This window comes from Scyliorhinus torazame, chromosome 3, assembly GCF_047496885.1.
Source record: "Scyliorhinus torazame isolate Kashiwa2021f chromosome 3, sScyTor2.1, whole genome shotgun sequence".
NCBI lineage: Eukaryota > Metazoa > Chordata > Chondrichthyes > Carcharhiniformes > Scyliorhinidae > Scyliorhinus > Scyliorhinus torazame.
The window spans coordinates 98,395,007-98,422,132 of NC_092709.1; the positions used below are offsets into that span (position 1 = coordinate 98,395,007).

The 27,126-nt window shown below is 44.4% G+C and overlaps 1 protein-coding gene across 5 annotated transcripts in view; it reads right to left on the bottom strand.

The window, feature by feature from the left end:
- Positions 1 to 2,066: 2,066 nt before the first annotated feature.
- The window catches only part of fhdc1 (FH2 domain containing 1), a 221,724-nt gene continuing 196,664 nt past the window's right edge, over positions 2,067 to 27,126 (bottom strand). For all 5 annotated transcript variants that reach the window (XM_072496036.1, XM_072496031.1, XM_072496032.1 and 2 more), the window contains 6 exons: positions 25,683 to 25,753; positions 25,474 to 25,581; positions 25,057 to 25,127; positions 15,796 to 15,913; positions 13,768 to 13,932; positions 2,067 to 6,814 (listed from right to left, as the gene is read on the bottom strand). In XM_072496036.1, coding sequence (XP_072352137.1) covers positions 4,370 to 6,814; positions 13,768 to 13,932; positions 15,796 to 15,913; positions 25,057 to 25,127; positions 25,474 to 25,581; positions 25,683 to 25,753 — 2,978 coding nt within the window. In that variant the 3' untranslated portion in view covers positions 2,067 to 4,369. The remainder of the gene's footprint in view (positions 6,815 to 13,767; positions 13,933 to 15,795; positions 15,914 to 25,056; positions 25,128 to 25,473; positions 25,582 to 25,682; positions 25,754 to 27,126) is intronic.

Sequence of the window (27,126 nt, forward strand, 5' to 3'; positions counted from 1 at the left end):
ATGCCTTGTCGGCGAGGAGGGCTGTGTCCAGCCTCCGTGGGGAGCGTTCAGTGCGGCCCGTTTCCAACCTCACATCCACGTAGTGTAGAGCATGGTCAGAGATTATGATTGATGAATATTCCGCTCCCACTATCCCTGGAAGCACCGATTTCCCCACTACCAGAAGTCGATCCTCAAGTAGACCCTGTGGACCTGAGTGAAGAAGAAACATTCCTTCTCCCCGTGTGCATGGAGGAGTGAACTTCATGGGTTCACTGCTTGAAGGTGCTGAATTCCTTTGCCATATTCGTTAGTTTTCCAGATTTGGGGCTGGATCTGTCCATCTGTGGGTCCTGTATGCAGTTAAAGTTCCCCCACATGATGAGCCAGTGTTTATCGATGTCAGGGCTTTCTGCCATGGTTTTATGAATTGTGCGTCGTCCCAGTCAGGAGTGTTGTTGCCTTTTTTATCTACTGTAAATATGGCAATCAATAAGGTTGCCCTTCTTTCTTTAGATATCGATATTATATTGCTCAGAGTCGCCAGGTATCAAATACCACCACAAGGTTCAACTGGATGTCGATCAAAGAGCCAAACACCAGCTAGTTAGTTCAAGATCAAGGGTACTTTATTTACACATAAGATTAATCATGCAACATAAACACTACTAGTTAAACTACACCTAACAACTATGACAACCTGTACTTAACTTCAGGCACCCAGCTTAGGTCAGAGGAACAATGGCCTTTGTTCAAATCTGGATCTACTGGGTCTGGAGAAGTAACTGCTGCTCAACTGGGCTCATCCGTCTGGTACCGGGTGTTGAATTTGAACTTGCTTCTGGTGGTGCTGCAATTGGAGGAGGACGTTGCCGGATTGCCAGGTCCAAGAGAGATCAAACACATGGCAGTGTCTCTCTTTATCCTTGGTGAGTTTCGCGCTTTTGGGCAGTCCTTCGGTTTGGACCCCATTAATTGGACAGTTCTCGATCACTGTCTTCGATCTGGGCCAATAAAGGGGCGGGTGCCTTGATGGTTGGGCGTGTCCTAAGCGGTCATTGACCCTGTTGTTGATGCTTCCTGAGTAAAGGGAGTGGCGCCGAAATGTCTGGGATTGTATCGGTTACTCAAGTATCTGTCCTTTGGCTTATGGAGATGGGCCATCAAAATGCTAATCGGTTGGGGATTTCGATGCTGTCTGGATTCTTTGCTCACAAATATACATTCAGACTCTAAGCCTACCCGAATCTTACATTGTCCACATTTCCCTTTAGGCTTTGCAAACGTCTATGTTTTTTGTCGTAAGGGGCCATCCCAGGTGGCTACAGTGTACACTATTGTCCAGGTCTTACTGCATTTGGACATGGACTGCTTTATTATCTGAGGAGTCGCAAGTGGTGCTGAACAGTGTGCAGTCATCCGCGAACTTCCCCACTTCTGACCTTATGATGGAAGTGAGATCATTGATGAAGCAGCTGAAGATAGTTGGGCCTAGGCCACTACCCTGAGGAACCCCTGCAGTGATGCCTTGGAGCTGAGGTGTTTGACCTCCAACCACCACAACCATCTTCCTCTGCGAATGGTATGACACCAGCCAGTGAAGAATTATCACCAATTCCCATTGACACCAGTTTTGCTAGGGCTCCTTGCTGCCTTGATGTCAAGGGCAGTCACTCTCACCTCTAGTATTCAGCACTTACGTCCATGTTTGAACCAAGGCTGTAATGAGGTCAGGAGCTGAGTGAGCCTGGCGGAACCTAAGCTGAGTGTCCGTGAGCAGCTTATTGCTGAGTAAGTGCCGCTTGACAGCACTGTTGAGACGCCTTCCATCACTTTGCTGATGATGGTGAGTAGATTAATAGAGTGGTAATTGGCTGGGTTGGATTTGTTCTGTTTCTTGTGTGCAGGACACACCTGGGCAATTTCCCACATTGACGGGTAGAGGTGGTATCGCCGGTGTCGTGCCACGCCAGTGCCCAACTTTACTCCTCCAGCCTTTGCCAGTTTATCTCCACTGTCTATCATCTGCTAATGTAGCCGTGGGCACTCATAAATCTCGTTAAAAAGACGACACAATTACTACTAAATTAGACAGAACTGACTTTTAATACTTAACTGAGCAGAAGTTATGTGGAACGTGCAAATGTTACTGTATACAACACTTCATTTCAATTTACAAAGATACATCACTTTTGTTCACAACCTTAAGGTAATCTTACAATCTGAAATGACCATTGAGTCATTGGGTTTTTAAAAGCAGGATGAAGGCAGCTGCTGATAAAGTCAAAGGAAAGCAGCTCCCACAGATGCACTGGCCTTTGTTGCACAGTGACAAGGACTGGAGAAGATGAATGCAGCTACAAGTTTGCGACTTCTTCGCCAATAAGCAAAAGCGTCTCAGATACGAAGAAAGAAAATGCCAGCGGCTTGCCAAGCTGACCAGCGTTAAGCTTTTCAGACTGCATATCAGCGTTGTCATATTTATATTCAATTCTATCTCTATGGTGGATGTAAATAACAGTCCATCACGTTTCAATTAAAGGCATAAGGAGCAAAAAAATTGGAATTCCTTAATCTGCCAATAAAAAAAAAATGCCAATAATCTCAAGCATGGTGTGGGTGGATTCAGTAGCCTGCAGGCATTCGAGTCCAACCTACGTTCAGTCTGGTTCATTTCACAGAGAGTCTGTAGGTTGGTTCGGACATATAATGAGCTCAGCTCTAACAAAAATATATACTTCTTTTAGAATAAAGTACCCTCTGGAGAGAGGTCAGGGTATAAGATATCCCCATAAAAAACACGACAGAGTATGAGGATGAGAACTTGACTGACACATTGGCCGGACGTTTCCAGCGCTTCACACCGGCGGGACCTTCCAGTATGAAGGGAGATTTCAAACTTTCAAAGGCTCACTGGCCCTGGCAAGGGGAACCGCGGGGGAAGGGGGGGTGGATTCCAGCCACTGTTTCCACAGACAGGCACTGACCTGACAAAGCAGTTGTATACAGATGTATACAGCTTTTACATTTAATCAAATCAGGAAGAAAACTGCTTCACAGACAGTGCAACACCTACATATATATAGATTAGCACACTGTTAATTATAAGGTCACTATTAAATAAAAAAGGGGATGTTCTTTCACAGCACTATTTGTGCTTGAAAGTCACCAGCTAATATCTGATATCGAAAGGATTATCATCGTTGTCGAGAGTAAGGATTTCACAAAGTTGTGTGTTTTACACTCAGGGTACTTCTGCAACAGAGGGCCTCTTTTCTGTTACTGTGAGAAAGAATTTCCTTTTAAAGCCACAGAAGGTGTCAGAAAACAGAACAGAGCCAGGGACAATGGTCTATCTAAATCTCAAGTTCCAAATTCTGAACAACCCTACAATCAGTGACCACTTAGTGAAAGTGACCGAACATCAGTGGTTATCTCATCCATGGAATTTCATTATCCAGCTATTGTATTTACTGTACAGATTATGCTATGCACTTTGTAATATACACATTATACATATCACAATACAAAAAAATAAATTATGGTGCTGCAACTAGGTAATCAAGTGGAAACCTCAGTCTACTAGTTCGCTCACTGGTATCTCTATACATTTCTAATCCTCAGCACCAATACCCTCCTCCCTTAAAAATAAGTAGCAGCCCACCATAATGATAAATATGCACCTTCTAGAGATTTAAAGATTTAACATTGACGTGTACTTTAAAGAGATACGGTGACTAACTACAAGAGCGATAAAGCTAACTTAGCTTTGCAAGATTTTTATGTAATGCATCAAGATTCATTACAGACAAGCAGCATTCTTACTCAATCCTGCAAAATACTGTGCACCAGTAATTCTTCCTGAGGGATCAGCAATCACCTTGCTACGAATCAAGATGCTGGTAGGTTCTGGTTCAGCATCAATTGAATGTGAATTTAATTTCTATTACAATTATAATTCTCCATTAGGTCCTCAACTCCTGCTTCCCGCTGTCATGAAAGATGCGATTGATCTGCCAATGTGTTTCTCCGTGCATCGATTTACTGGATAACAGGAGGTACGTTTTCAAATGGCAGATCTGGTTCTGGCACTTTCTCCACCTCCTCCCGGTGGCACAGAGAACAGTCCTCGAAGTGTGGCTGACACCGACTGGTCGAAGAACAGTCAGGCTCGAGCATCAGTCGCCGGTGAGAGTCAATTTCTGGTCCTCTGATTGGGAGTCTAACACTCAAGCGGGCAAGCACTTATCGGGTTGACTTGACGTGGAACAGCATTGTGCACCGATGAAACGTTGAGCTGCAGGCTTACGAGGAAAGAACCTCCCTTTCAAAAAGATACCGCCAACACCTTTAACTTGTTACTGCCTAATCTACACATGGCAAGAGAGCTTCATTTCCACTTCAGCATCTTTTCAGGGGTTTTCCGGATTCTACTGGAGTCTGCTGCTGAGACGGGTTTCTTTTCCGTAGATTTATGCAAAGTACTGTTTCCTGTGCAAGTGATTTGTGTTTTACAAGTTGTTGTTTTACTTGTGTCTTGAGGCTTGCTCAGTGGTTTCTGGCTACTTGCTCTTTTCAAGTTGGTATTTTCACTGCTCTTTGTGGGAGCTGTGCCAGTGTACCTTCCCAAGGTTTGCTTTTGTGAAGCAGCTCTGGTGAGATTTGTTGGCTTGGAGGTTTGTTGAGGCTTGTCCGGGATCTGTTTGGATTCTGCCTTCTGGCGTCGAGAGGAAGACGCCACTGTATTTCTGGCAAAGCTAGGAGTTGGGTTTGGCATGGCTGTGCCATTTCTTTCCATTGAGTCTGTTGTCCTGGCAGTGTCTGTTCTAGACTTCGGGAGGCCATTTGTGGATGAGCGACAGATTTTAGTGCTTTCCTCCGGTTTTGGCCTGGAAATATTATGGACTGGTTTAGCACTAGGTTTCCTCAGGGAATCTTTACGCTTTGGCAGACTGTTTGGTGAGCTACCCAAAGCAATGGTCCCTTTTGTTGGCTTTTGATCTGCAACCGGATAGCTTGACCTACGGGGAGACTTTATGCAGCTGTCCCGTCTATTTGACCCTGAAGTCTTTTGAGACTGTTTTAGTTCATCATTGCTTAATGTTTTTGTATCTGATCTTTTAACACTATTTGATCTTCTAGTTGACTTTGACAGTGGCATAATTATTTTTATTTCCTCGTTATTAGACCGGCTTGCTGTTCTTGGAGACTTGGGATGCATTGAACTACTGAGACAATGCACTGTTGTTTTTGCACTGGCTTTTCCTTTGTCTCGAGCAGTAAAAGGATGCTTTAAATGGGAAACCAGCTTTCTGTCCTTTGGTAAACTTGATTTCAAAGGGACTGCCTCAAGAACTGAAATAACCTGAGTGGTTATTTCTTTAGTGAAAGGAATGGAAAAATGGTCACATGTCGTATGGTCCAAATCATTAGATTTAGCTGTCTGATCTCTGATGTTATCTTGGTTTTCACAGGCCTGACATGATTCGTCTTTGTTTTCCTGGCACACAGCTTTTATTTCACATTTCTCTGTGAATTCAGAACAATCCACATCATCGGTGTATCCCAGCACAAAAAACATGGTTCCACACTCCTTATTTGAAACAAGGTTAGCGGGTGATTTTATGCTATCTGAGCTCAGTTTGGACACTTCAATGCTTTCTTTATTTTTTTTCTTTTGTGGTGATAAGTGAGAACTTGGAACACAGTAAGACTCATAATTAGGGCAACTCATTTTCGAGTCCAAGCTGGAAGGAAGCACACTTGAGTCATGGAAAATAGAAGTCTGCAGGCTCACATCGGCATCAGGCGTATGTAGGCTTACATCTGCATCAGGCATCTGCAGGCTCACATCTGTATTATAGGTCTGCAAGCTCACATCTGTATCAGGCGTCTGCAGACTCACATCTGCATCAGGCATCTGCAGGCTCACATCTGCATCAGGAGTCTGCAGGCTCACATCTGTACTATGGGTTTGCAAACTCTCGTCTGGATGAGGAGTCTGCAGGCTCACATCTGTATCAGGCGTTTGCAAACTCACATCTATATTAGGAGTTTGCACACTTAAATCTTCGGCGTACTCTAGGTCTGTCAGTGTAACTTCATCACAGGTTATTTGACTAGAGTCATTTGCTTTTGCATTGGAATAGCTAAAAATTTGTAAACCCTCAAGATGCTCAAGTTGCTCTTTGGCTGCAGTTATCTGGTTTAAATTTGTAGTCTGTGTGTGATTCCTATTCTGTTTTATATTTTCGTTGTTATTGTAGGCATCATGTCCACTCTGACCGACTCCATTATCGGTCTTTGTGTTACCGAAGTTTGTTGTGCAATTAGTTTCTGTGTTCCCAGTAATATAAGGCACAGCTGAAGCTCTGCGCTGAAGGCTGTCTTTTACAGGTATGTCAGAAGAAGGGCCCCGGTCTGAGTCTAAGTATGCATTATCTATGCTCCCTTCTCGAGTTTCGGGCATCTCTTGCCAGGCTATCCTTTGTCTAGAGCAACGTGCAACCGACCGAGGGATACTGTTTGACTTTGCCTGTTCATCTGCTCTACCAGTCTGCAAAAAGGACAGTAAATGGCTGTCCATAACTGAGCTTCCAGATGAGCGTATGCGTCTGCTTCTCGTTCTTTTTACACCCCCTGGGCTCTCTGATCTCTGCTGTGTGAAGGCCAAAAGGTCATGTAGTCCATCTTTGATGAGCAGTTCCACATCATTTTCACTGCTACTCCTTCCAAAAATAGCTCGCTCACTAGCAGCCCACAAATGTCGCTTATCTTCCAGTTCCTTTAACCTCTGTTGCTGACGGAGTTCCTGGATTTCTCTGTCTCTGCTTTCCTATGGGATAAAGAGATAAAACTTTTCAGTCGCCTAATAATTATCATTTCAGGTCAATTACAATTTTCCTTGCAAAGTTTAAAATAAAAGAAATAAAGAAATCACAAAAATTATAATAAACATTGATACTTATTGTACCATGTTTGCACCGATATATAGAACAGAAACCCTGTGTAGTTTGATAAATATTTTGTGATTTTCCCCGGCCATCGCAGCGATAATCCATTCAGTAACTTTTGGAGGCATGGTGGCACAGTTGTTAGCACTGCTGCCTCAAGGCGCTGAGGTCTCAAGTTCAATCCTGGCCCTGGGTCACTGTCCATGTGGAGTTTGCACATTCTCGCCGTGTCTGCGTGGGTCTCATCCCCACAACCCAAAAGATGTGCAGGGTAGGTGGATTGGCCATACTAAATTGCCCCTTAATTGGAAAAAAACAATTGGATACTCTAAATTTAAAAAAAAAAAACACCTATTCTGTGAGCGAAAATTCACGATGGGACCATTTTTTCCTTGTGCTAATTTGTTATATCTAAATTCCTCCCCTCTTCTTGCAAAGGTTGAATTTTTCTGGGGGTCAATGCCCAAAAGAGCTATTCAGGTGTGAGTGATTAAAGGCAGTTTAACCACAAGGGGTTATAACTACTGACCAGATTTTATCCCCTTCAAGGGGTGGCACGGTGGCAGGGGCCCAGGTTCAATTCCGACCTCAGGTGAATCCAGGTCTTCCAGTACCCTCCCACAGTTGAAAGATAATAATTTGCAGTTAAGGTCTGTTCAATCACCTTAACCAGGCGGCCACGACTACACTGATGATCCAAATGCAACCACACTGATCGCTGTTCAAAAAAATTCTATTCCCTTCAAATATACACATGTAAGATTCCAGTTGGGCCAGTTGGCAATCAGGATTGGGAACTTCAGTTAATATCTCTCTTCTGCATCGCAGAGCAATGAGGCCAATATATGCAGTTGCCCTGGCTGAGATCAGCCACCTCAACAGAGACTGAGGATTAAATCTGAGGGTTCCCACGTTCTACATGACTTAGTACCATGCTGAACAGCACATTCACCCACTGAGCTATCATATTCAACGTCTAGTTTGAAAAACTGGGCTGCTATACTGATTGTCTGGTGCTATGTATTCACAAGAACTTCAGCTGTCACGTTATTTCAAGACTTCCTTAAAATTTCAGGTCAAACAATTAAGATAATTTCTTTCTGCCATTCTGTAAACTTGACGATGATCAACAGTGAGTCCATCAGAAATCCCTGGAATAGATTTGCTTCATGTATTGTCATGTGAGAGTACCTTTAAGAAATGGATGTTTAAGCAATGTACCTTTAAGAAATGCAGTGATGTCAGAGTGTGGGTGGAGCTGGGCATCAGCTTGGCCATTTTGAAGTTTTTAGTTTCAGTTTGAAGAAAGCTTGGGTGTGGCTGTGAGCTGCATTGCTGGCAATCTCTGCCATGAAGGACTATCTCTTAATCCTTTGGTGAAATCGGAATTGTAAAACGGTCTCAGTATTGAATACAAATCTAATGTGCTTCTGTTTGAAGGATTTGTTAAGTCTTTTGGATGTGTAAAGGAACAGTTTGCAGGACTGGGTAGTGTTGTATTATTTTCAGGGTTATCTTTGAAGTAAGGGGTGTTCAGAGATCCAATGTTTATTTAAAAGGTTAATTTGAGTTCATGGAATAAACATTGTTTTGTTTTAAAAACCACTTGTCCACAATTGTAATACTACACCTGGGGAACAAGCCGTGTGCTTCAAAAGCAACAATCCATTAAAGGGGGGGTTGAACTCCATGATACATTTTGGGGTTCTGAAAACACCTCTCCCATAACAAGTGGGTGCTCGAGGGGGATTAAAGTCTATCTATTGGATTGGCTTTTGTGAACTTAATGACAGTGAAGGATTGTTGCTTTTCTGGTGTGGTATTTTAGTTTAAGTGGGGAGTGTTTTGTGGACAATGGCTCTTTCAGAGGCTCAGAAGTTTTTGGGAGTGGAGACGGTCACACGCAGTACCTTACGGACAGAGACTAAAAGCAGACTGTTAGACTTGGCAAAAACATTGCCGTTAACATTAACCTGACAAAATGTGAAAAGATGAGGTAATTATGGGGGTGGTTAAGCATTTAAAGTTGCCTGAGATACCGTTTGACTCATTGGAAATGGCAAAAAATTCAGTTGCAAATTAAACAAATGGAACATGAGAAAGAATTAAAGCAGCTTGAATATGAAAGAGTGGAAAAAGAAAAAGAGAGAGCGAGGCAAAAGAAAAGGAGAGAGAAGAAAGGAGAAAAGAAAGAATAGCCCTAGCAGAACAAAAAGAAAAAGAAAGGGAGATATAGATCAGGGAAAAAGATAAAGAGAGGGAGTTTGAACTTCAGAAAATGGCCATGAAACATGACAGTCAGTTAAAATTGGCAGATGTAAAGGGAAACGTACAGTTGGATGATAGTGATGAGGATAGTGAGAAAGAGCGTCATAGTCAAAGGTTTGGTGGGAATCTATTAAAATATGTCCGAGCATTGCCAAGGTTTGACGAGAAGGAAGTGGAAGCTTTTTTGATTTCATTTGAGAAGGTAGCTAAACAAATGAAATGGCCACAGGACATGTGGGTATTACTGATTCAAACAAAGCTGGTAGGTAGAGCTTGTGAAGTGTTTGCATCACTACCGGAGGAGGTATCTGGAACGTATGAGGAGGTGAAGAAATCCATTAAAGTGTAGATGAGCTACTGCCTGAAGCTTACAGACAAAGGTTTAGAAATTTAAGGAAAGAATTTGGTCAAACATACATGGAGTTTGAAAGGCTCAAACAGAGTAATTTTGATAGGTGTATAAGTGTTTTGAGAATAGACCAAACGTATAAAGCTCTCAGAGAAATTATACTTTTGGAGGAGTTAAAAAATTCAATTCCTGATGTATTGAGAACTTATGTGGAAGAGCGGAGGGTTAAAACTGCGAGGTTAGCAGCAGAAATGGCAGATGATTATGAATTAGTTCATAAATCAAAGATTGGTTTCCAACATCAGTTTCAGCCGGTGAGGGATAGAAACTGGGGACATGAGAAATACTCAAGTGGTAAAGGTAAAGGTGATCTGATGGGAGATAATAAGGAGAGTGTACCTCAGATTTTTTTTAAATCCAGGAGAGTGGAAAAGAAATGAAAAGTTTCAAATGTTTTCACTGTAATAAACTAGGCCATGTAAAGTCACAGTGTTGGTGGTTGAAGAAAAGCACTGGGAAGGCTGATGTGGTAAAACAGGATAAGAAGTGGGATTTGTCAGAGTGGGAAAGGAAGTGAAAGAGGTGCAAACGATTGTACAGCCTGTTCAAGAAGTAATTGTTAAGAAGGTGCCAGATGTCTTTAAAGAATTTACTTGTGTGGGTAAAGTTTACTCATGTGTATCAGGAGGAGCAGGTAAAGAAGTCACAATTTTCAGAAATACAGGGGCTAGTCAATCTTTAATGGTAAGAGATGAGGAATTATGTAGTTTGGGAAGAATGTTGCCAGAAAAGGCGGTGATATGTGGGATTCAGGGTGAGAGGAGTAGTGTTCCATTATATAAGGTAAGGTTGGAAAGTCCAGTGAAGTGGTAGTAGGAGTAATAGATAAACTATCTTGTCCAGGAATACAGTTTATCTTGGGTAATGATATAGCTGGATCGCAGGTGGGAGTGATGCCTACTGTGGTTGATAAGCCAGTGGAAAATCAGACAACTGAAGTGTTGAAGGACGAATATCCTGGGATTTTTCCGGATTGTGTAGTAACAAGGTCGCAAAGTCACAGGCTAAGACAAGAGGAGAAATCAAAGAGTGAAGATGAAGTTGAAGTGCAATTATCAGAAACGATTTTTGATCAGATGGTTAAAAAAGAACAAGAACAGGTGGAGGATGAGGCGGATATTTTTAGTGCAGGAAAATTGGCGGTGTTACAACAGAAAGATGTAGAAATAAAACGGATATATCAGAAAGCATATACGGAAGAGGAATCTGAGAGTATACCAGAGTGCTTTTACCGTAAAAGTGATGTCTTGATGAGAAAATGGAGACCTGTACACTTGCAGGCGGATGAAAAGTGGGCAGAAGTTCATCAAGTAGTGTTGCCGGTAGGGTATAGAAAGGAGGTGTTGCGAGTTGCACATGAGGTACCAGTGGGAGGTCATTTGGGAATAAGGAAAACTCAAGCTAAAATCCAGAAACATTTTTATTGGCCTGGACTACATAAAGATGTAGTAAAATTTTGTCAATCATATCACACATGACAAGTGATAGGGAAACCTCAAGCAGTGCTAAAACCAGCGCCCTTAATACCCATTCCAGCATTTGAGGAACCTTTTACGAGGGTCCTAATTGATTGTGTAGGACCGCTTCCTAAAACCAAAAGTGGGAATCAATATCTTTTGACTATAATGGATGTGTCTACTAGGTTTCCAGAGGCCATTCCAGTACGTAATATTACAGCTAAAAGGATTGTGGAGGAGTTACTTAAATACTTTACTAGATATGGACTACCCACAGAAATTCAATCGGATCAAGGATCGAATTTTACTTCAATGTTATTCAAAGAAGTTATGATTCAGCTTAGGAATAAAACAATTTAAATCAACTGTGTACCATCCAGAATCGCAGGGAGCGTTAGAAAGCATCAGACATTAAAGACAATGTTGAGGGTGTATTGTCAAGATTATCCAGAGGAGTGGGATAAAGGAATTCCATTCGTATTGTTTGCAATTAGGGATGCACCTAATGAGTCTGCCAAATTTAGTCCTTTTGAACTAATTTTTGGTCATGAGGTAAGAGGACCACTTGAATTGATTGAGGAAAAATTGGTGGGTGAGAAATCGGAAATTACACTATTGGATTACGTGTCAAATTTTAGGGAACGACTAAATAGAGCAGGTGAATTGGCTAGACAACATTTGAAAGTTGCACAAAATGTGATAAAACGGGTAGCGGACAAGGAATCCAAAGTTCGTAGTTTTGCCAGTGGGGATAAAGTTTTAGTGTTGTTACCAGTGGTAGGTGAGCCTTTAAAAGCTAGGTTTTGTGGACCGTATCAGATTGAAAGGAAATTAAGTGAGGTGAATTATGTGGTAAAAACACCAGATAGAAGGAAGAATTACCGAGTGTGTCATGTGAATATGCTTAAAAGGTACTTTGGAAGGGAAGAGAAAAAGGAGGTTTTAATGATTCTGACTCAAAGTGACAAACCAAATCCAGATGACTGTGAATTTGACATACCTCAAATTAAATAGAAAAATGAGGATGTTCTTAAAAATTGGGATGACTTGTTAAGTTACCTTCCAGAGGAAAAACAAACTGACCTGAAAGAGTTATTGATATCACATGGGCAAGTTCGTAGAGATAAATTGGGAAGTACTAAAATGGCTATACATGATGTAGATGTGGGAAATGCTGTTCCGATCAAACAACATCCATATAGACTTAACCCTTTAAAATTGGCACAGGTTAACAAAGAGATTGAGAGTATGCTTAAAAATGGCATAATTGAAGTGGGTTGCAGCCAATGGAGCTCACCCATAGTGATGGTACCTAAACCAGACGGTACCCAACGATTGTGTGTGGACTATCGAAAGGTGAATGCGGTTACAAGAACGGACTCTTATCCTATACCACGTTTGAAGGATTGCATTGAGAAAGTGGGACAATCTGCTTTTATTTCCAACTTCCAGACATGGAAAGAACATTTAAAACATCGTATGGTGTTCTTCAATCGACTTCCGGCGGCGGGTTTGGTCATGAACCTAGCTGAATGTGAATATGGAGAAGCCCGAATCACTTTCCTTGAGGAGTTTCCGATACCCTCAAGACGAAGGGAAATAATGCAATTTCTTAGCATGAGTGAATTTGATCGAATCTTTGTGCAAATGATTTGTAGCGTGATTACTCCACTGATGGACTTGCTAAAGAAACGTCAAAAATTTCAATGGACAGCGGACTTCCAACAGGCATTTGACTGCCCGAAAGCTGTGGTAACCAATGCTCCCGTATTGGAGAATTGCAAGGGACTCTGTGGTCAGATTGAACTAAAGTATCTGATTTTAAAGAGAAATGCCGAGGCGTAGAGGAATGGATGGATTGTGCAGACTTTCTTGTTCAAAGAGACTGTCAAATGAGAGGGATTTTGGTTGGTGGAAGAAGAACAAGGAAAAATGGACTATATTATTATGCCTGTTTGCGTGTGTTGGTTTTTTTTTCAACGAAAAAGTATTTTTACTGTGTGCATTTCTTTAATTGATGGTGCAAGTTTCAAAATGAAACCATCTTGAAGTTGATGGGGTTTTTTTCTTGGGGGGAGGTGGCATGTGAGAGTACCTTTAAGAAATGGATGTTTAAGCAATGTACCTTTAAGAAATGCAGTGATGTCAGAGTGTGGGTGGAGCTGGGCTTCAGCTTAGCCATTTTGAAGTTTTTAGTTTCAGTTTGAAGAAAGCTTGGGTGTGGCTGTGAGCTGCATTGCTGGTGATCTCTGCCATGAAGGACTATCTCTTAATGCTTTGGTGAAATCGGAATTGTAAAACGGTCTCAGTATTCAATATAAATCTAATGTGCTTCTGTTTGAAGGATTTGTTAAGTCTTTTGGATGTGTGAAGGAACAGTTTGCAGGATTGGGTAGTGTTGTATTATTTTTGGGGTTATCTTTGAAGTAAGGGGTGTTAAGAGATCCAATGTTTATTTAAAAGGTTAATTTGAGTTCATGGAATAAACATTGTATTGTTTTAAAAACCACTTGTCCATAATTGTAATACTACACCTGGGGAACAAGCTGTATGGCTTCAAAAGCAACAATCCATTAAAGTTGGTTGAACTCCATGATACATTTTGGGGTTCTGAAAACACCTCTCCCATAACAGTATCGAGAAAAGGTTTCACAAAGCATCTGCAGTGTTTCAGATCAGTGTAGGTTATGAACCAGCTTACCTTGACAGCTTTTTTGAATCTATCACAAAAATCTCGGAATATCCGAAAGCATTCTTCCAATTTCATTGTTTCTTTGTCTTCACAGAAGAAGTCGATGACAGCGTTGGTCTCCCTTTGCAATTCCATTCGCTCCTTCTCTAATTTGTCCACTTCTCTTAAAGCTTGCTATGTAGAGAAACATACATAGTGTTTTAGCTAACACTTAATGGAAGTCAGGCCTCCATTTTTCAATAAATATTAACCGCAACAAAATTAGCAGCAATTTACAATACAATTCACTTGAGAGTTCCCCTCCAAATCACACACTCTACTGATGTGGAACTGTATAATCGTTCCTACACTGTCGCTGGGACAAAATCCTGGAATTTCCTTCTTAACAGCATTGTGGGTGAACATACACCAGAAGGACTATAGAAGTTCAAGAGGCGACTTACCGCTACCTTCTCAGGGGCAATTAGGGATGAGAAATAAACACAGGCCTAGCCAAGTGATGCTCATATCCCATGAAAGAATACATAAACCCATTAAACAGTTCCTGAGATCTGTTTTTCTGGACTGCAGCACCTTCTCAAAACATCTGTAAAAACAAATCTTCTTCTTCAAAAATATAGTAAGATTTAAAGAAATGACTAAGGGTGGCACAGTGGTTAGCATTGCTGTTTCACAGTGCCAGGGTTCAATTCTGGCCTTGGGTGACTGTCTGTGTGGAGTTTGCACATTCTCCTGATGTCTGCATGGGTTTCCTCTGGGTGCTCTGGTTTCCTCCCACAGTCCTGTGCAGGTTAGATGGATTGGCCATGATCAATGCGCGAGGTTATGGGGATAGGGTGGGGAAGTGGGCCTAGGTAGAGTTCTATTTTGGAGGATTGGTGCAGATTCGATGTAGGGATTCTATGGATAAAAGATATACAATCGCTGACATGTAGGACAATTAATGAGTTTAATCATTAAATTAAACATTGAACGCCTTCTGTCAAAGTTTGATCCTGTTTGTTTTGAAGCGATGTAAAATGATGCAGCATAATGCACAGTGTATAATACCCCGCGGGAACCCGACTTGTTATTCATGTATGTAACTATGTGTGAGTACCCAGTTTCTTTTGTAAATTGACCTTCCTAGTCTCCTCATCAGCAGAATATTTTAAAGTATGTGCCTCAGCCCCTCCAAATGTCATTACTTTTGTGTTTCATAAGTTTCTTCCTTGGACATGCATGCTGCAATTACACATCTCTCTGCTTTTAGGAGGTTTAGAATTCAATCCTTTAAATTAGTTAAAATCTCATACATGATACTTCTAACCTGAGGTCGAACACTCAATATCTGTATTTGACAGATATATTAAGTATTATTATTCCAGTCTTACACTCCTTGCAACAGAACTAGAATTTTAAGCTCACTATCATTAATTTAATAAAATATATTTGCATGGTGATTTTATTAGTTTTTAATAAAACCTTATTTTTAAAATGGCAGCCAGATCATTTTCGGCATAATAAGAACAGATTGAATGAAATACTCCTTGCCCTTATAATAGTCCATTAAAATTCTGCACATCATTTTTAAAGTTCTAAACAGATATCTAATACTATAATTATAGTAGAAACAGAATACTCTGTTTAAATATTGAATATGGATTTTTTTATACACAAGACTGCCACAAGTCAATAATGTACATAGCAATTGTACGTTATCTGATCGCCTCACTTATGGGATAAATTCTATATTCAACAATTAAACTTTTAAGTATTCTCTACATATTCAAACAAAGCCCATGAGGAACCTTAAGACATTTGAGATAGGCACAATGTGAAGAGATTAAGATTAGTAATAGACAACAGACAAAGTTATGCTCACTATTCTTTCTGGTTCGGGTTATCTACTGCAACAGGTCAGTGTTCCATGTTCTTTCCATATTGAATACAGTCATCCGATATGTTCCACAGCATAATGTTAATATTTTAATCTTTTCTATTATACAAAGCTGTCATGTGGATAGGCAAGTAATGGGCCTTTTGACACTGACTCACCTGAGTGAATTCCTCCATTTGATGCAGGAGTTCAAAGTCTTGTTTTAAATTTGCTTGCAGCCATCTTGTTCTGCTGACAAGTGACCTTAGCTCGCCATCAATGCTGTCTACAGACAACCTGAAAGGAAAACATCCATTAACAACATGTCTGGTGACTCCCAGTGGTGGCCATGGAGTGATGCCGCTTATTTGGTAGTTCCTGCTCTTGGTGGACCTTTGGGACCTTCCCCCCCAGATTTATGGGGGATTTGATCGGAAGAATTGGAGACTGGTGAGGTAGAGAAGAGGAATTCCCCACCAGTTTATGGAGTCGTGGACCAGAAGTGGTCTGCAAAGAAGAGATTGTTGGGCAAAGAAGTGAGTGGAGCCTGCCGCACAGGAAAACATGGCAGAGGCGCAGGAGCTGGGATTGCCGGCCTAGTGGTCAACGGAGCAGCTGGTGAAATTCCTTCAGGAGAGCTTCGCCAAGCAAAGACTGGAGTACCTGGGCCCGATTAAGACGGGGATTGATCGGTTGGAGCAAAGATTGGAAGCACAGGGACTGGTGATCCAGAAGGTGGAAGAGAGGGTGGCTGAGCACGAGGACCAGCTAACTGCGATGGCAGTGGAGATAGATCTGATGAGGGACCAGAAATGGCAGCAGGAGAAGGTGGAGGATCTGGAGAACAGGTCGCGCAGGCAGAATTTGAGGATTGTTGGCCTCCCGGAGGGCATCGAGGGGTCGGACGCAGGGGCATTCGTGGCACGTATGTTTGAGAAGCTGCTGGGCGAAGCTGCGTTTGCTCGATCCTTGGAAGTGGACAGGGCGCATAGACCGCTTGCGAGGAAGCCGCGGATGAATGAGCCGCCGAGGGCGATGGTGGTACAAATGCCCCGGTTCCTGGATAAGGAACAGATCTTGAGGTGGGCCAGGCAGACGAGGAGCTGCAAATGGGAAAACAACGAGGTGCGCATTTATCAGGACTTGGGTGCGAAGCTGGCCAACAGAAGGGCGAGCTTTAACAAAGTTAAATCGGCCCTCTTCAAGAAGGGGGTGAAGTTCGGCATGTTGTACCCAGCTCGTTTGTGGGTCACTTACGAGGGTCAAGAACTTTATTTCGGATCGCCGGATGAGGCGATGAACTTTGTTAAGGACAGGAAACTGGAAGGTGATGGAGGACATTGAACTTGGGGGCGAGTAACTCTGTACCTATGCTGCTAAATTTATTTTCTTTATGGGCTGTGTATTAGTGTTTTTGTACCAATTTGTTCGGAAGTTGCTCAGTTTTGTGTGTGCTTTGTTCTTGCGGGTGGAATTTTCTTCTTTGTGTTTATTGGGGATTGTGATGTTTTGCATGTGTATGTTCGAGCGGGGGCGAAGGGAAATCAATGGGGGTTAGGATGCTTGGCGCCATGGACGGGCTACCAGGCTAGCTGGGCGGGCTAGCTCATGGAAACACAGTGGGGGGCGAGCAGGTGATAAGTTTGCTGAGGGGGGTTGGGATTGTTGTTTTGTTACTGGTGGGGGGAGGGGGGGAATTGTTCTGCTGATAGGGGACGGTCTGGCGTAGAGGGTCAAATTGGAGGTTGAGGACGGTGGGTGCCCGAGGGCGGGCCTGAGGTGCGGGACATGGGCTGGAGGCTGGCCTAACAAGGGTGATGGTTGATCGGCAGGGACGGGGGACGGACTCAGGGTGCCCCCCTGACCAGGCTGATCACATGGATGGGCTCAAGAGGGCTCGCGCATTCGCGCATTTGAGGTTGAAGGCGGAGGTGGCAATGCTACAAGAGACACACCTGAAGGTAGTGGATCAGACTAGGCTGAGGAAGGGTGGGTAGGGCAGGTATTTCATTCGGGGCTAGACTCTAAAACTAGGGGGGTTGCGATCTTGATTAATAAGCGGGTGTCATTTGAGGTAAGGAATATAGTAGCAGACTCAGGGGATAGGTATATCATGGTGAGTGGGAAGTAGGAGGGGATGCCGGTGGTACTAGTGAATATTTACGCACCAAATTGGGATGACGCGGAGTTTATGAGGCGGGTATTAGGGAAGATTCCGGACCTGGACTCGCATAAGCTGATCATGGGGGTGGGGAACTTCAATACAGCCAATGATCCAAGGTTGGATCGGTCGAGTTAAAGGACAGGGAGGATGCCAGCCGTATACTCCAAGTGGACAGAAGGGATTCTGAAGCCCCGGAGGTGGGATTGTTGAAGGAGCACAGAAGCTGCAGATGGAGTTTGGTCCGCTATCCACAGGAAAGGCGGTGGGGCAGTTGAGGAAGGCGAGGGGGGCACTATATGAGTATGGGGAGAAGGCCAGTAGGATGCTAGCACACCAGCTAAGGAAGAGGGAGGCGGCAAGGGAGATAGGAAGAGTGAAGGACAGAGGGGGGAACACGGTCTTGGATTCGGCGGGGGTGAAAGGGGTGTTCAAGGAGTTTTATAGTTGGCTGTATGAGTCGGAACCCCCAGCTGGAATGGCGGGGAAGAGGCAGTTTTTGGAAAGGTTGGAGTTTCCGAAGGTGGATGAAGGATCAGTGGAGGGGTTGGGAGCCCCGATCGGGATTGTAGAAGGAATAGAGGGATTGGAGGCCATGCAGCCGGGCAAAGCCCTGGGACCGGACGGCTACCCTGTGGAATTCTACAAGAATTTCTCTGGGATGCTGGGCCCGCTGCTGGTGTGGGCATTTAATGAGGCCAGGGAGCGAGGTGTCCTTCCCCCAACAATGTCGCAGGCTTCGATTTTGTTGATCCTGAAGCGGGAAAAGGACCCAGAGCAACCTGGGTCATAGAGACCAATCTCCCGACTGAATGTCGATGCCAAATTGCTGGCCAAATGTTTGGCCTCAAGGATAGAAGACTGTGTTCTGGGGGTGATAGGGGAAGACCAGGCGGGGTTTGTTAAAGGCAGGCAGCTAACGGCCAACGTTAGGCAGAGGTAGTGGTCGCTATGGATGCGAAAAAGGCCTTGGACCAGGTGGAATGGAATTATTTGTGGGAGGTCCTGGGACGGTTTGGGTTTGGGCAGGGCTTTATTGGCTAGGTTTGGTTGCTGTACCAGGCACGGGTGGCGATGTGTGCGGATGAACCGGGTGTAGTTCAGACTATTTTAGACTGCACCGGAGGACATGGGAAGGATGTCCTCTCTCCCCACTGTTGTTTGCATTGGCTATAGAGCCATTGGCGATGGCACTGAGAGCTTCAAAGGACTGGAAGGGGCTAGTCGCGGGGGGGGGGGGGGGGGGGGGGGGCACAGGGTCTTGTTATATGCAGACAACCTACTCCTACATATTTCTGACCCATTAGGGGGGATGGGGGAGATTATGCGGATCTTAGGGGAATGTGGCCGGTTCTCGGGGTACAAATTGAATATGGGTAAAAGTGAGGTTTTTGTGATCCAGGCGAGGGGGCAGGAGAGGAGACTGGGGAAGCTGCCGTTTAAAGTGGTGGGAGGGAACTTCCATCATTTGGGAATTCAGGTGGCACGGGAATGGGAGCAGTTACATAAATTAAACTTGAACTGGCTAGTTGAACAAATGAAGGACGACTTTCGGAGGTGGGACATGCTCCCGTTGTCACTGGCGGGGAGGGTACAGACCGTAAAAATGACGGTCCTCCCAAGGTTTCTGTTTGTTTTCCAGTGCCTCCCTATTTTCATTCCAAAGGCCTTTTTTAAGCGGGTGAATAGGGTGATCTCTGGCTTTGTGTGGGTGGGTAAAACCCCGCGAGTAAAGATAGTGTTGTTAGAGCGGAGCCGAGCGGGGGATGGGCTGGCACTGCCCAACTTTAGGAACTATTACTGGGCGGCATGATTAGGAAGTGGGGGAAGGGTCGGTGTGGGAGCGGGTAGAGGCGGCCTCATGTAAGGGCACAAGTCTGGGGGCATTGGTAATGGCTCCTCTGCCGTTCTTGCTTAAGGTAAATGGGAAGATGAGCTGGGAGGGGAGGTAGAGGCGGGTCTGTGGAAGGATGCTCTGAGCAGAGTCAACACGCCCTCATCTTGTGCCAGGCTCAGCCTGATACAATTCAAGGTGGTTCACCGGGCACACATGACGGTGGCCAGGATGAGCAAATTCTTTGGGGTGGTGGACAGGTGTGTGAGGTGTGCAGGAGGGTCAGCAAACCATGTCCACATGTTTTGGGCATGCCCGAAGTTTAGTGGATACTGACAGGGATTTGCGGATGTCATGTCCACAGTACTAAAAACGAGGGTGGCGCCGAGTCCAGAGGTGGCGATTTTTGGAGTGTCGGACGTTCCGGGAGTGCAAGGGGCAAGGGAGGCTGACGTTTTGGCCTTTGCCTCTTTGGTAACCCGGAGACGGATATTGCGAGCATGGAGGGACTCGAAGCCCCCAAAATCAGGGGTTTGGGTTAGCGACATGGCTGGGTTTCGTAGGCTTGAGACAATCAGGTTCGCCCTGAGAGGATCAACGTTAGTGTTTGTTTGGAGGTGGCAGCCGTTTATCGACTTCTTCGGAGAAAACAAAACTGTCAGCAGATGCAATAAGGGGGGGGGGGGTAACGGGGGGTAGGGGGGAGTTAGGCGATTTTGTGTTTAGAGTAGGCGGGAACAGTAGGAGATGGAGGGATGGGTTACGCTCTGAACTATGTTTACATTTGTATTTGTATCGTTTATTATTATAAAATCATAAATGCCTCAACAAAATGGGTTTTTTTTTTAAAAACCAACACGTTCGGTTTCCACAATTGAAAAAATTTAGACAGGCCTGATCTTGTGCACACTCTATTGGCTAGTTTCGGGTGAACCTCCCCTAAAGTTAAATTGCATCGGAAAAGACAACAAATCAATCATGCATGGTGCAGTAGTATAAAAAGGGAAGCTTGTTTGAGTAGCTGAAGTACTGTTTACCAGAATAAAAGAAAAATACTGCAGACACTGGAAATCTGAAATAAAAACAGAAAATGCTGCAAACACTCAGCAGGTCTGGCTGCATCTGTGGAGAGAGGAACAGCGTTAACGTTTCGAGCTCATATGACTCTTCGGAGCTCTGAAGAATTCACATAGACTCGAAATGTTAACTCTGTTTCTCTCTCTACAGATGCACCCAGGTCTGCTGGCTCTTTCCAGTACTATAATATAATCAGATCTAGCAAAAAAGAACATTTTCCCAAGTTAAATATAAAATATAAAAGTGATGGAAACATGCAGTAGAAACAGAGAATTCTAGAAGTACACAGAAAGTATAAAAGGTAGGTTACTGATGTTTGCAGGATGAAACTTCATAAATGGTGACCAACCTACTGTATATTTCAGATTTTTATTTCATTTACCCAAGTTACTTTTATTTTGCAAATTTCCATCATTGCTTTTTACTCCACATTTTTAATTCTTAAATATTTAAACAGGAATGTAGACTTCCGGTGGCGGCATGTAGGAGGATGTTGCATGTTGGATGACTCCTGCTAGAGGCTCTGGTTTTTAATTCCCAGTTACAGGGGCAGTTTTCGGATAAGCTGGTGCAGGAAGACATAAGGAAGGTGGGGAATGTCAAAGACCCAGAAAAAAAAACACGAGGAAGAAGGGAGCGAGCGACAGTTCGCCGTCGAGTGAACGGGTCAGCCCAGCAGCAGGAAAAATGGCGGAGGTCGAGTCACTGGGTGGGGCCTCGCCCTTGACAACAGAGACTTTGACCGAGGTGATAGCTGGAGAGTTTGAGAGGCAGCCCGCCAAACACATGGAGGTGATGCGAAAGGATATGATGGCTGCAATGAAGGAGCTGGTGGAGGAGGCGATGGCCCCGGCGAAGGCGGCGGTGTTGAAGACATTGGCCGAGGTACGGGAGCAATGAGTGAAGTTGAAGGGGGTGGAGGAAGCTCTGTTGCAACATAGTGACCAGTTCACCTCGATGGGTGAGGAGCTGCGGAGGGTGGTGGACGCCAACAAAGGACTTGGAGCCAAGGTGGAGGACCTGGAGAATAGATCGAGGCGGCAGAATTTGAAAATTGCGGGCTTGGCCTGAGGGAGTGGAGGGCCCGAGGCCGACTGAGGTACTTTGTGAAGATGTTGGCGGAGCTGCTGGGGGAGGGGCAAGAACCCTCCCAGTATGAACTGGACAGGGCTTATCGGTCACACAGGCCCAAGTCGAAGGCAAATGAGCTGCCGGGGCAGTCATAATTTGTTTCCACAAATTCCATGTCAAGGAGAAGGTCCTGAATTGGGCTAAACAAAGGCGTGGGGTGAAGTGGGAAGGAGCTGGTATTCCTATATTATAGGACTTATCTGTAGATCTGGCGAGAAGGCGGGCGGCCTCTGGTTGGGTGAAGGCGACACTCTACAGTAATGGTATGAGGTTCGGCATGGTCTACCCGGCGAAGTTGAGGGTGGCGTATAATTCGAGGGACTTGGACTTCGAGACGGTGGAGGTGGCGGAGGCGTTCATGAATGCCGAAGGACTGGGGTTGACATGAGAGATGGGACTGCAGTTTGATGCAAGACTGGAGCAAAGGGGTGAAATGCTGTGTACAGCCTAATCTCTAGTTTCTTGCTTCAGGATGTTTATTTGTGTTGTACTTGTGGGGGAACAGTTGGGGTTTGGTTTTTGGGTTGGGTGATGAGGAAGAATAGTGTACCCTCTGCTATGGGTATGACAGTATCGGACTTCGGAGTTATGGCGGCCTTTCCAGGGCGCGATCTTTGCACATTGGTTATGTTTGAGTGTCTTTGCTTTCCAGCGGTTGGGTCATGGGGGAGGGGACTGGGAGGAGGGGGCCTGGGCAGGGGCCTCCACACCAGCAAGCAAAGGTTGGCTAATGAACGGGAGTGTGGTGGGAGAGGGGCCGCGGTGATTGGAACCGGGTTGAACAGGTTTCGATTGGCCTAGGATGTGTGAAAGGTAGGGATGGGATGGGGGGTTGGGATCGATACTGGGCGAGGGGTTTTCAAGAGGAAGTGGATGGGGGAATTCTGGGAAGGAGGGGGGAAATGTTTGACGGCAGCAAAGGGACGGGGTGGGTCAGGCCTAGTGGGCAGGACTCGGGGTTATGATGATGGCGGATCGGAAGGGAGGGTTGTTGGAAACAATGGGGCTTTTGTTCTGTAGTTTGATGCTGATGTTTTGAAAATATGCTGGGACCAGTAGAGAACGAAGATTTTTGGATACTTCACACAGAGGACACTGCAACCTCAGGGTGTCAGCAATTGTTCTATCAATGGTGAAACTCGCTTGAGAATCAAAGGATGTCGGAACTGTATGACAAGTAAAGCAAACAAGCTATAGGAAAATCACAAATGTTTTAAACACTGGATACCTGCAAATGTTATTTTATTTCCAGTGATTCTAGGCATCTGCAACACTCCTCCTGAGTCACCTTGAAGACTGAAAAGCAGTGTTGAAAACCGATCTCCCCTCCAAAGTGGAATTGCTGTGACATATCCCTGTTCAGTCCCAGGGGCTGGTTTAGCACAGGGCTAAATTGCTGGCTTTGAAAGCAGACCAAGGCAGGCCAGCAGCACGGCTCAATTCCCGTACCAGCCTCCCCGAACAGGCGCCGGAATGTGGCGACTAGGGGCTTTTCACAGTAACTTCATTTGAAGCCTACTTGTGACAATAAGCGATTTTCATTTCATTTCTTAAACCAAGGGCACCTTGTGCACAATTAAAGGTGAATATCGTTGCATCCTGTCACTCTGATCAGCACATGAACATCCTGTCTTACTAAGCCCACTGTCGGAAACGTCAGCAACTTTTTGCAATTCATCTAATTTTAATCCTCAGTTATCCCCTTAAGAAAACAATATTGCGTGCAGAAATGTCAAAGCATGAAAGTTTTCTATTGAAAATCCCCCCTCATCTGTTTGTACTCCACTTGTGAACAGGATGATTCACTTGTTTTTAAATGTATTTTATTACAAACATGTATCAAAACAAGTTACAGCAAATAAACACCCCGGGAAACATGCTTCCCAGCAATCAACTATACAGTTTGTACAACCTTTTCCCCTTTTTCATCCACCCCCCGTGACCAACAACTCATCAAATACGGTCACGAACACCCCCACCTTTTCTCGAACCCCTCTGTTGAGCCCCTTAACTCATATTTTATCTTCTCCAGCTGCAGGAAGTCTCACAGGTCACCCAACCAAGCCGCTACCCCCGGTGGCGATGCCGACCGCTACTCGAGTAAAATTCAGCGGCGGGCAATCAGAGAGGCGAAAGCCACAACATCGGCCTTTCTCCTCTCCATGAGCTCCAGCTTCTCTGAAACTCCAAATATCGCCACCAAAAGGTCTGGGTCCACCTCCTCTTCCACTATCCTGGCTAAGACCGCGAACACTCCCGCCCAGAATCTTCCCAATTTTTCACAACCCCAGAACATGTGCGTGTGATTCGCTGGCCCCCGCACACACCTCTCACACTCATCTGTCGAACAGGATGATTCACATGAAGGTAAGGTTCCAGCAGAAGTGGTAAAACACGAATTTAAAGTAAAGAGAGCAAAAAACGGCAAATGCTGATAATCTACAAAGAAATTGGAAATTCTGGAAAAACATTCTGAAAAGAGAAATGTTCACCGAACCTTGTGGCCGGAATTCTCCAGCCATTCATGCTACTGAGATTTTTTTGTCCCGCAGACAGAGCACCCTCTCCCTCGGTATCCCGGCAGCATGTGGTGGCTTTAGTGAGAATTCCCATTGACAGCAGCGGAAGCAGAGAATCCTGCTGCCTCCCACCGCTGAGAAACACGCAGCTGGAAAGCTGGGGAATCCTGTCCTATGTGTTCATCTCTCTTTTTCGGAGGTCAACTAACTCCAAGTTATTTATTCTACAGCAACACATCAATTACTGCATTTACTCTTAGTTCTTAAGAGGTTATCTTGCACCGAGACTGCAGAGACCCATAAGTGCAATGTGCTTTTGACAATCCAGCACTGCACTGTCAGCTTTATCTAGCATGAACATTCAGGTAATAACAAAGCTAAGCATTGCTAATGTTTGCACAGTAGACTGCAGGTACGTGATGGAAACAAAAGGAACAATAACAAACACGACCATTTCAATAATCCCAGCTGCAGATGGGCTCTGGTTATGGAATATCTGGAAAGTGTGCGTGATCTAAAGATATTTAGGTGTGGCTTCCTAACTTTGTTTTTAATATATGAGATTTCTACAATCCATTTGTGAATATTTTGGGGCCATATTTATAATTTGATAACTATGTGCCTCATTAGCATTGCTTGCCTTGACATTTGTCTTCTAACCTCTGATTTGTGTATGGAGAGAGGGAGTAGTGGGAGAAATAGAACTAAATTATGTTACCTGGCTGCCTCCTGCACATGCTTCAACTTTTCAGGGAAAGCCGAAAGATTTGCATCCTTTTTTTGTGCTTCCTGTTTGACAAAACAGATCATTGTTCTCTTTTATATGAAGAGGAATAAATGACGCAATTTAAATAACATTTCTTCTTCCCTTATAGTAGTTAATCCAGGATATGGATTAAAGCTTCATTCTGATGGGTCGAGCAAAAAGTGAATGAAGTTTCCACAGAGTTAATAGTGTATCTTACTGGAAGGTTAATCATTTCGCAGACAAGAATTTTCAGTGATTCCCATCATTTATGATAGGAAATTGCTGTCTGAACTGGTTCCCAGCAAAATAGGAATCCAGCCATTAAAAGTGAACTACTGGATGATAGTTGTGAGTATTTATGACGATAAGTAATGTTTGAATACAAACCAGAACGACAAAGTGCAGCAAGTTCATTCCTGGCTTGTTTGCCTTTGTATCCGCTAGCTTCAGCAATGAAGGCAGTTTGAAACCCACAGCATTTCCTGCATGACCTCCCTGAAGAGAAATGGGGAGAGGTCATCAATGGACAAGAATCACATGTGGAAGTTTTGTGGTATTAAAAACAATAACAAAAAAGACCATGATAAATCACTTACAGCATTCATGATATTGCCGGCCTGTAGAACCAAATGCAGAATTGCATGAAGTTCCTCACAAGTCATCAATTCTGAAAAATGTTAAGGAGGGTACAAAGTTCAGTTATGCACCAAAAGGCACTGTGAAATGTTTTGTGAAACATTCACCAGAACATTTATAACTTTGCAAATGAAACATCTATTGTTTCTTGTTAAACAGTTACAGGGGTAAGGCAGATAGCCACTCCAATAGGAACTCAAACTTCGAACATTTTTATCCTCTAGTTTTCTCCCTCCACCTCGGAAAACACCGAGGGGGTTGGGATCCTTGGGCACAAGGTACTTTTCCGAAGCAAACTGTATTTTTGTGCAAGTCTAAACAGTGATTGTTGGCAGTACAAACAATGAGAACGATCATCACAGCTGAGCCCAACATGTCCTCCCTGTGGTGTTGGGTGTTCTAACACACAGAAGAGCCAACACAGTTGCATATGGTACAACACTTGTTTATTTAAACTCACTATTTACAACTTGGTCTTTGCACTCTGCACGTGGGGGGCTCCCTGCTTGTGGTGTTTCAACAGCTCTTTCATGCTTCCTTCTCCCCAGACCTACTGACCTCCAGGTGTCGTGCTCGTGCTTTTTATGTGGTTGGTGTTCTTGTCTGTGATTGGTTGTGGTGTTGTGTACTCTGATTTGCCTGTTAGTGTGTCCATCATGATGTGTGTGTTTGAATATCATGACATCCCCCCTTTTTACAAAGATATGTGCCTACGTGGTAATAAATATGATCGTGACGTGAGTGCATCTAAGAGTGTGTGTGTGTCGTGTGCAGCATGTGTCTATGACGGAACTATGTACATGGGGCGATGTCGAGTGCGTCACATGAATCCAGTTGTACCATAACATAACAGAAATGCGAACGAGAGAAGAAGAAAAAAAATTTTGAACAGTTGTCCAGTCAGACGACATCTGGAACGATAAACAACAACAGGTTATCATGTAAAATTGTCCAACTTATTAAACATATGAACTGTATTATAAGTCCATTCTAATGGGTTTGCGACGAATTCGGGTTGACCGCCTTAAGGGTGGATCAAGAACCACCGGCTGCTGTGCAGGCATGGCCATGGGTGGCGATGGAAAGGGCGTGATGTGCGGCAGCTCCACAAAGTCATCCTCGGAAGCCTGTTGAGGATCTGGCGTGTTGTGTGGCTGTGAACGTGGAAGTCGGCGAAGGGCGCGCCGATTGCGGCGACGCACGGAACCATCCGGCATGCGAACCAGGAACGAGCGGGGAGCCACTTGTCGGAGGACTTCGGCCGGTGCTGACCAGCCACCATACGGTTGATGGACGCGTACTTTGTCTCCGGAGGACAGGGGGGGCAGGTCCGTCGCTCGTGTGTCGTACCGACCTTTCTGGCGATCACGCTGCAGTTGCATGTCCCGAAGAACCGCCTCATGG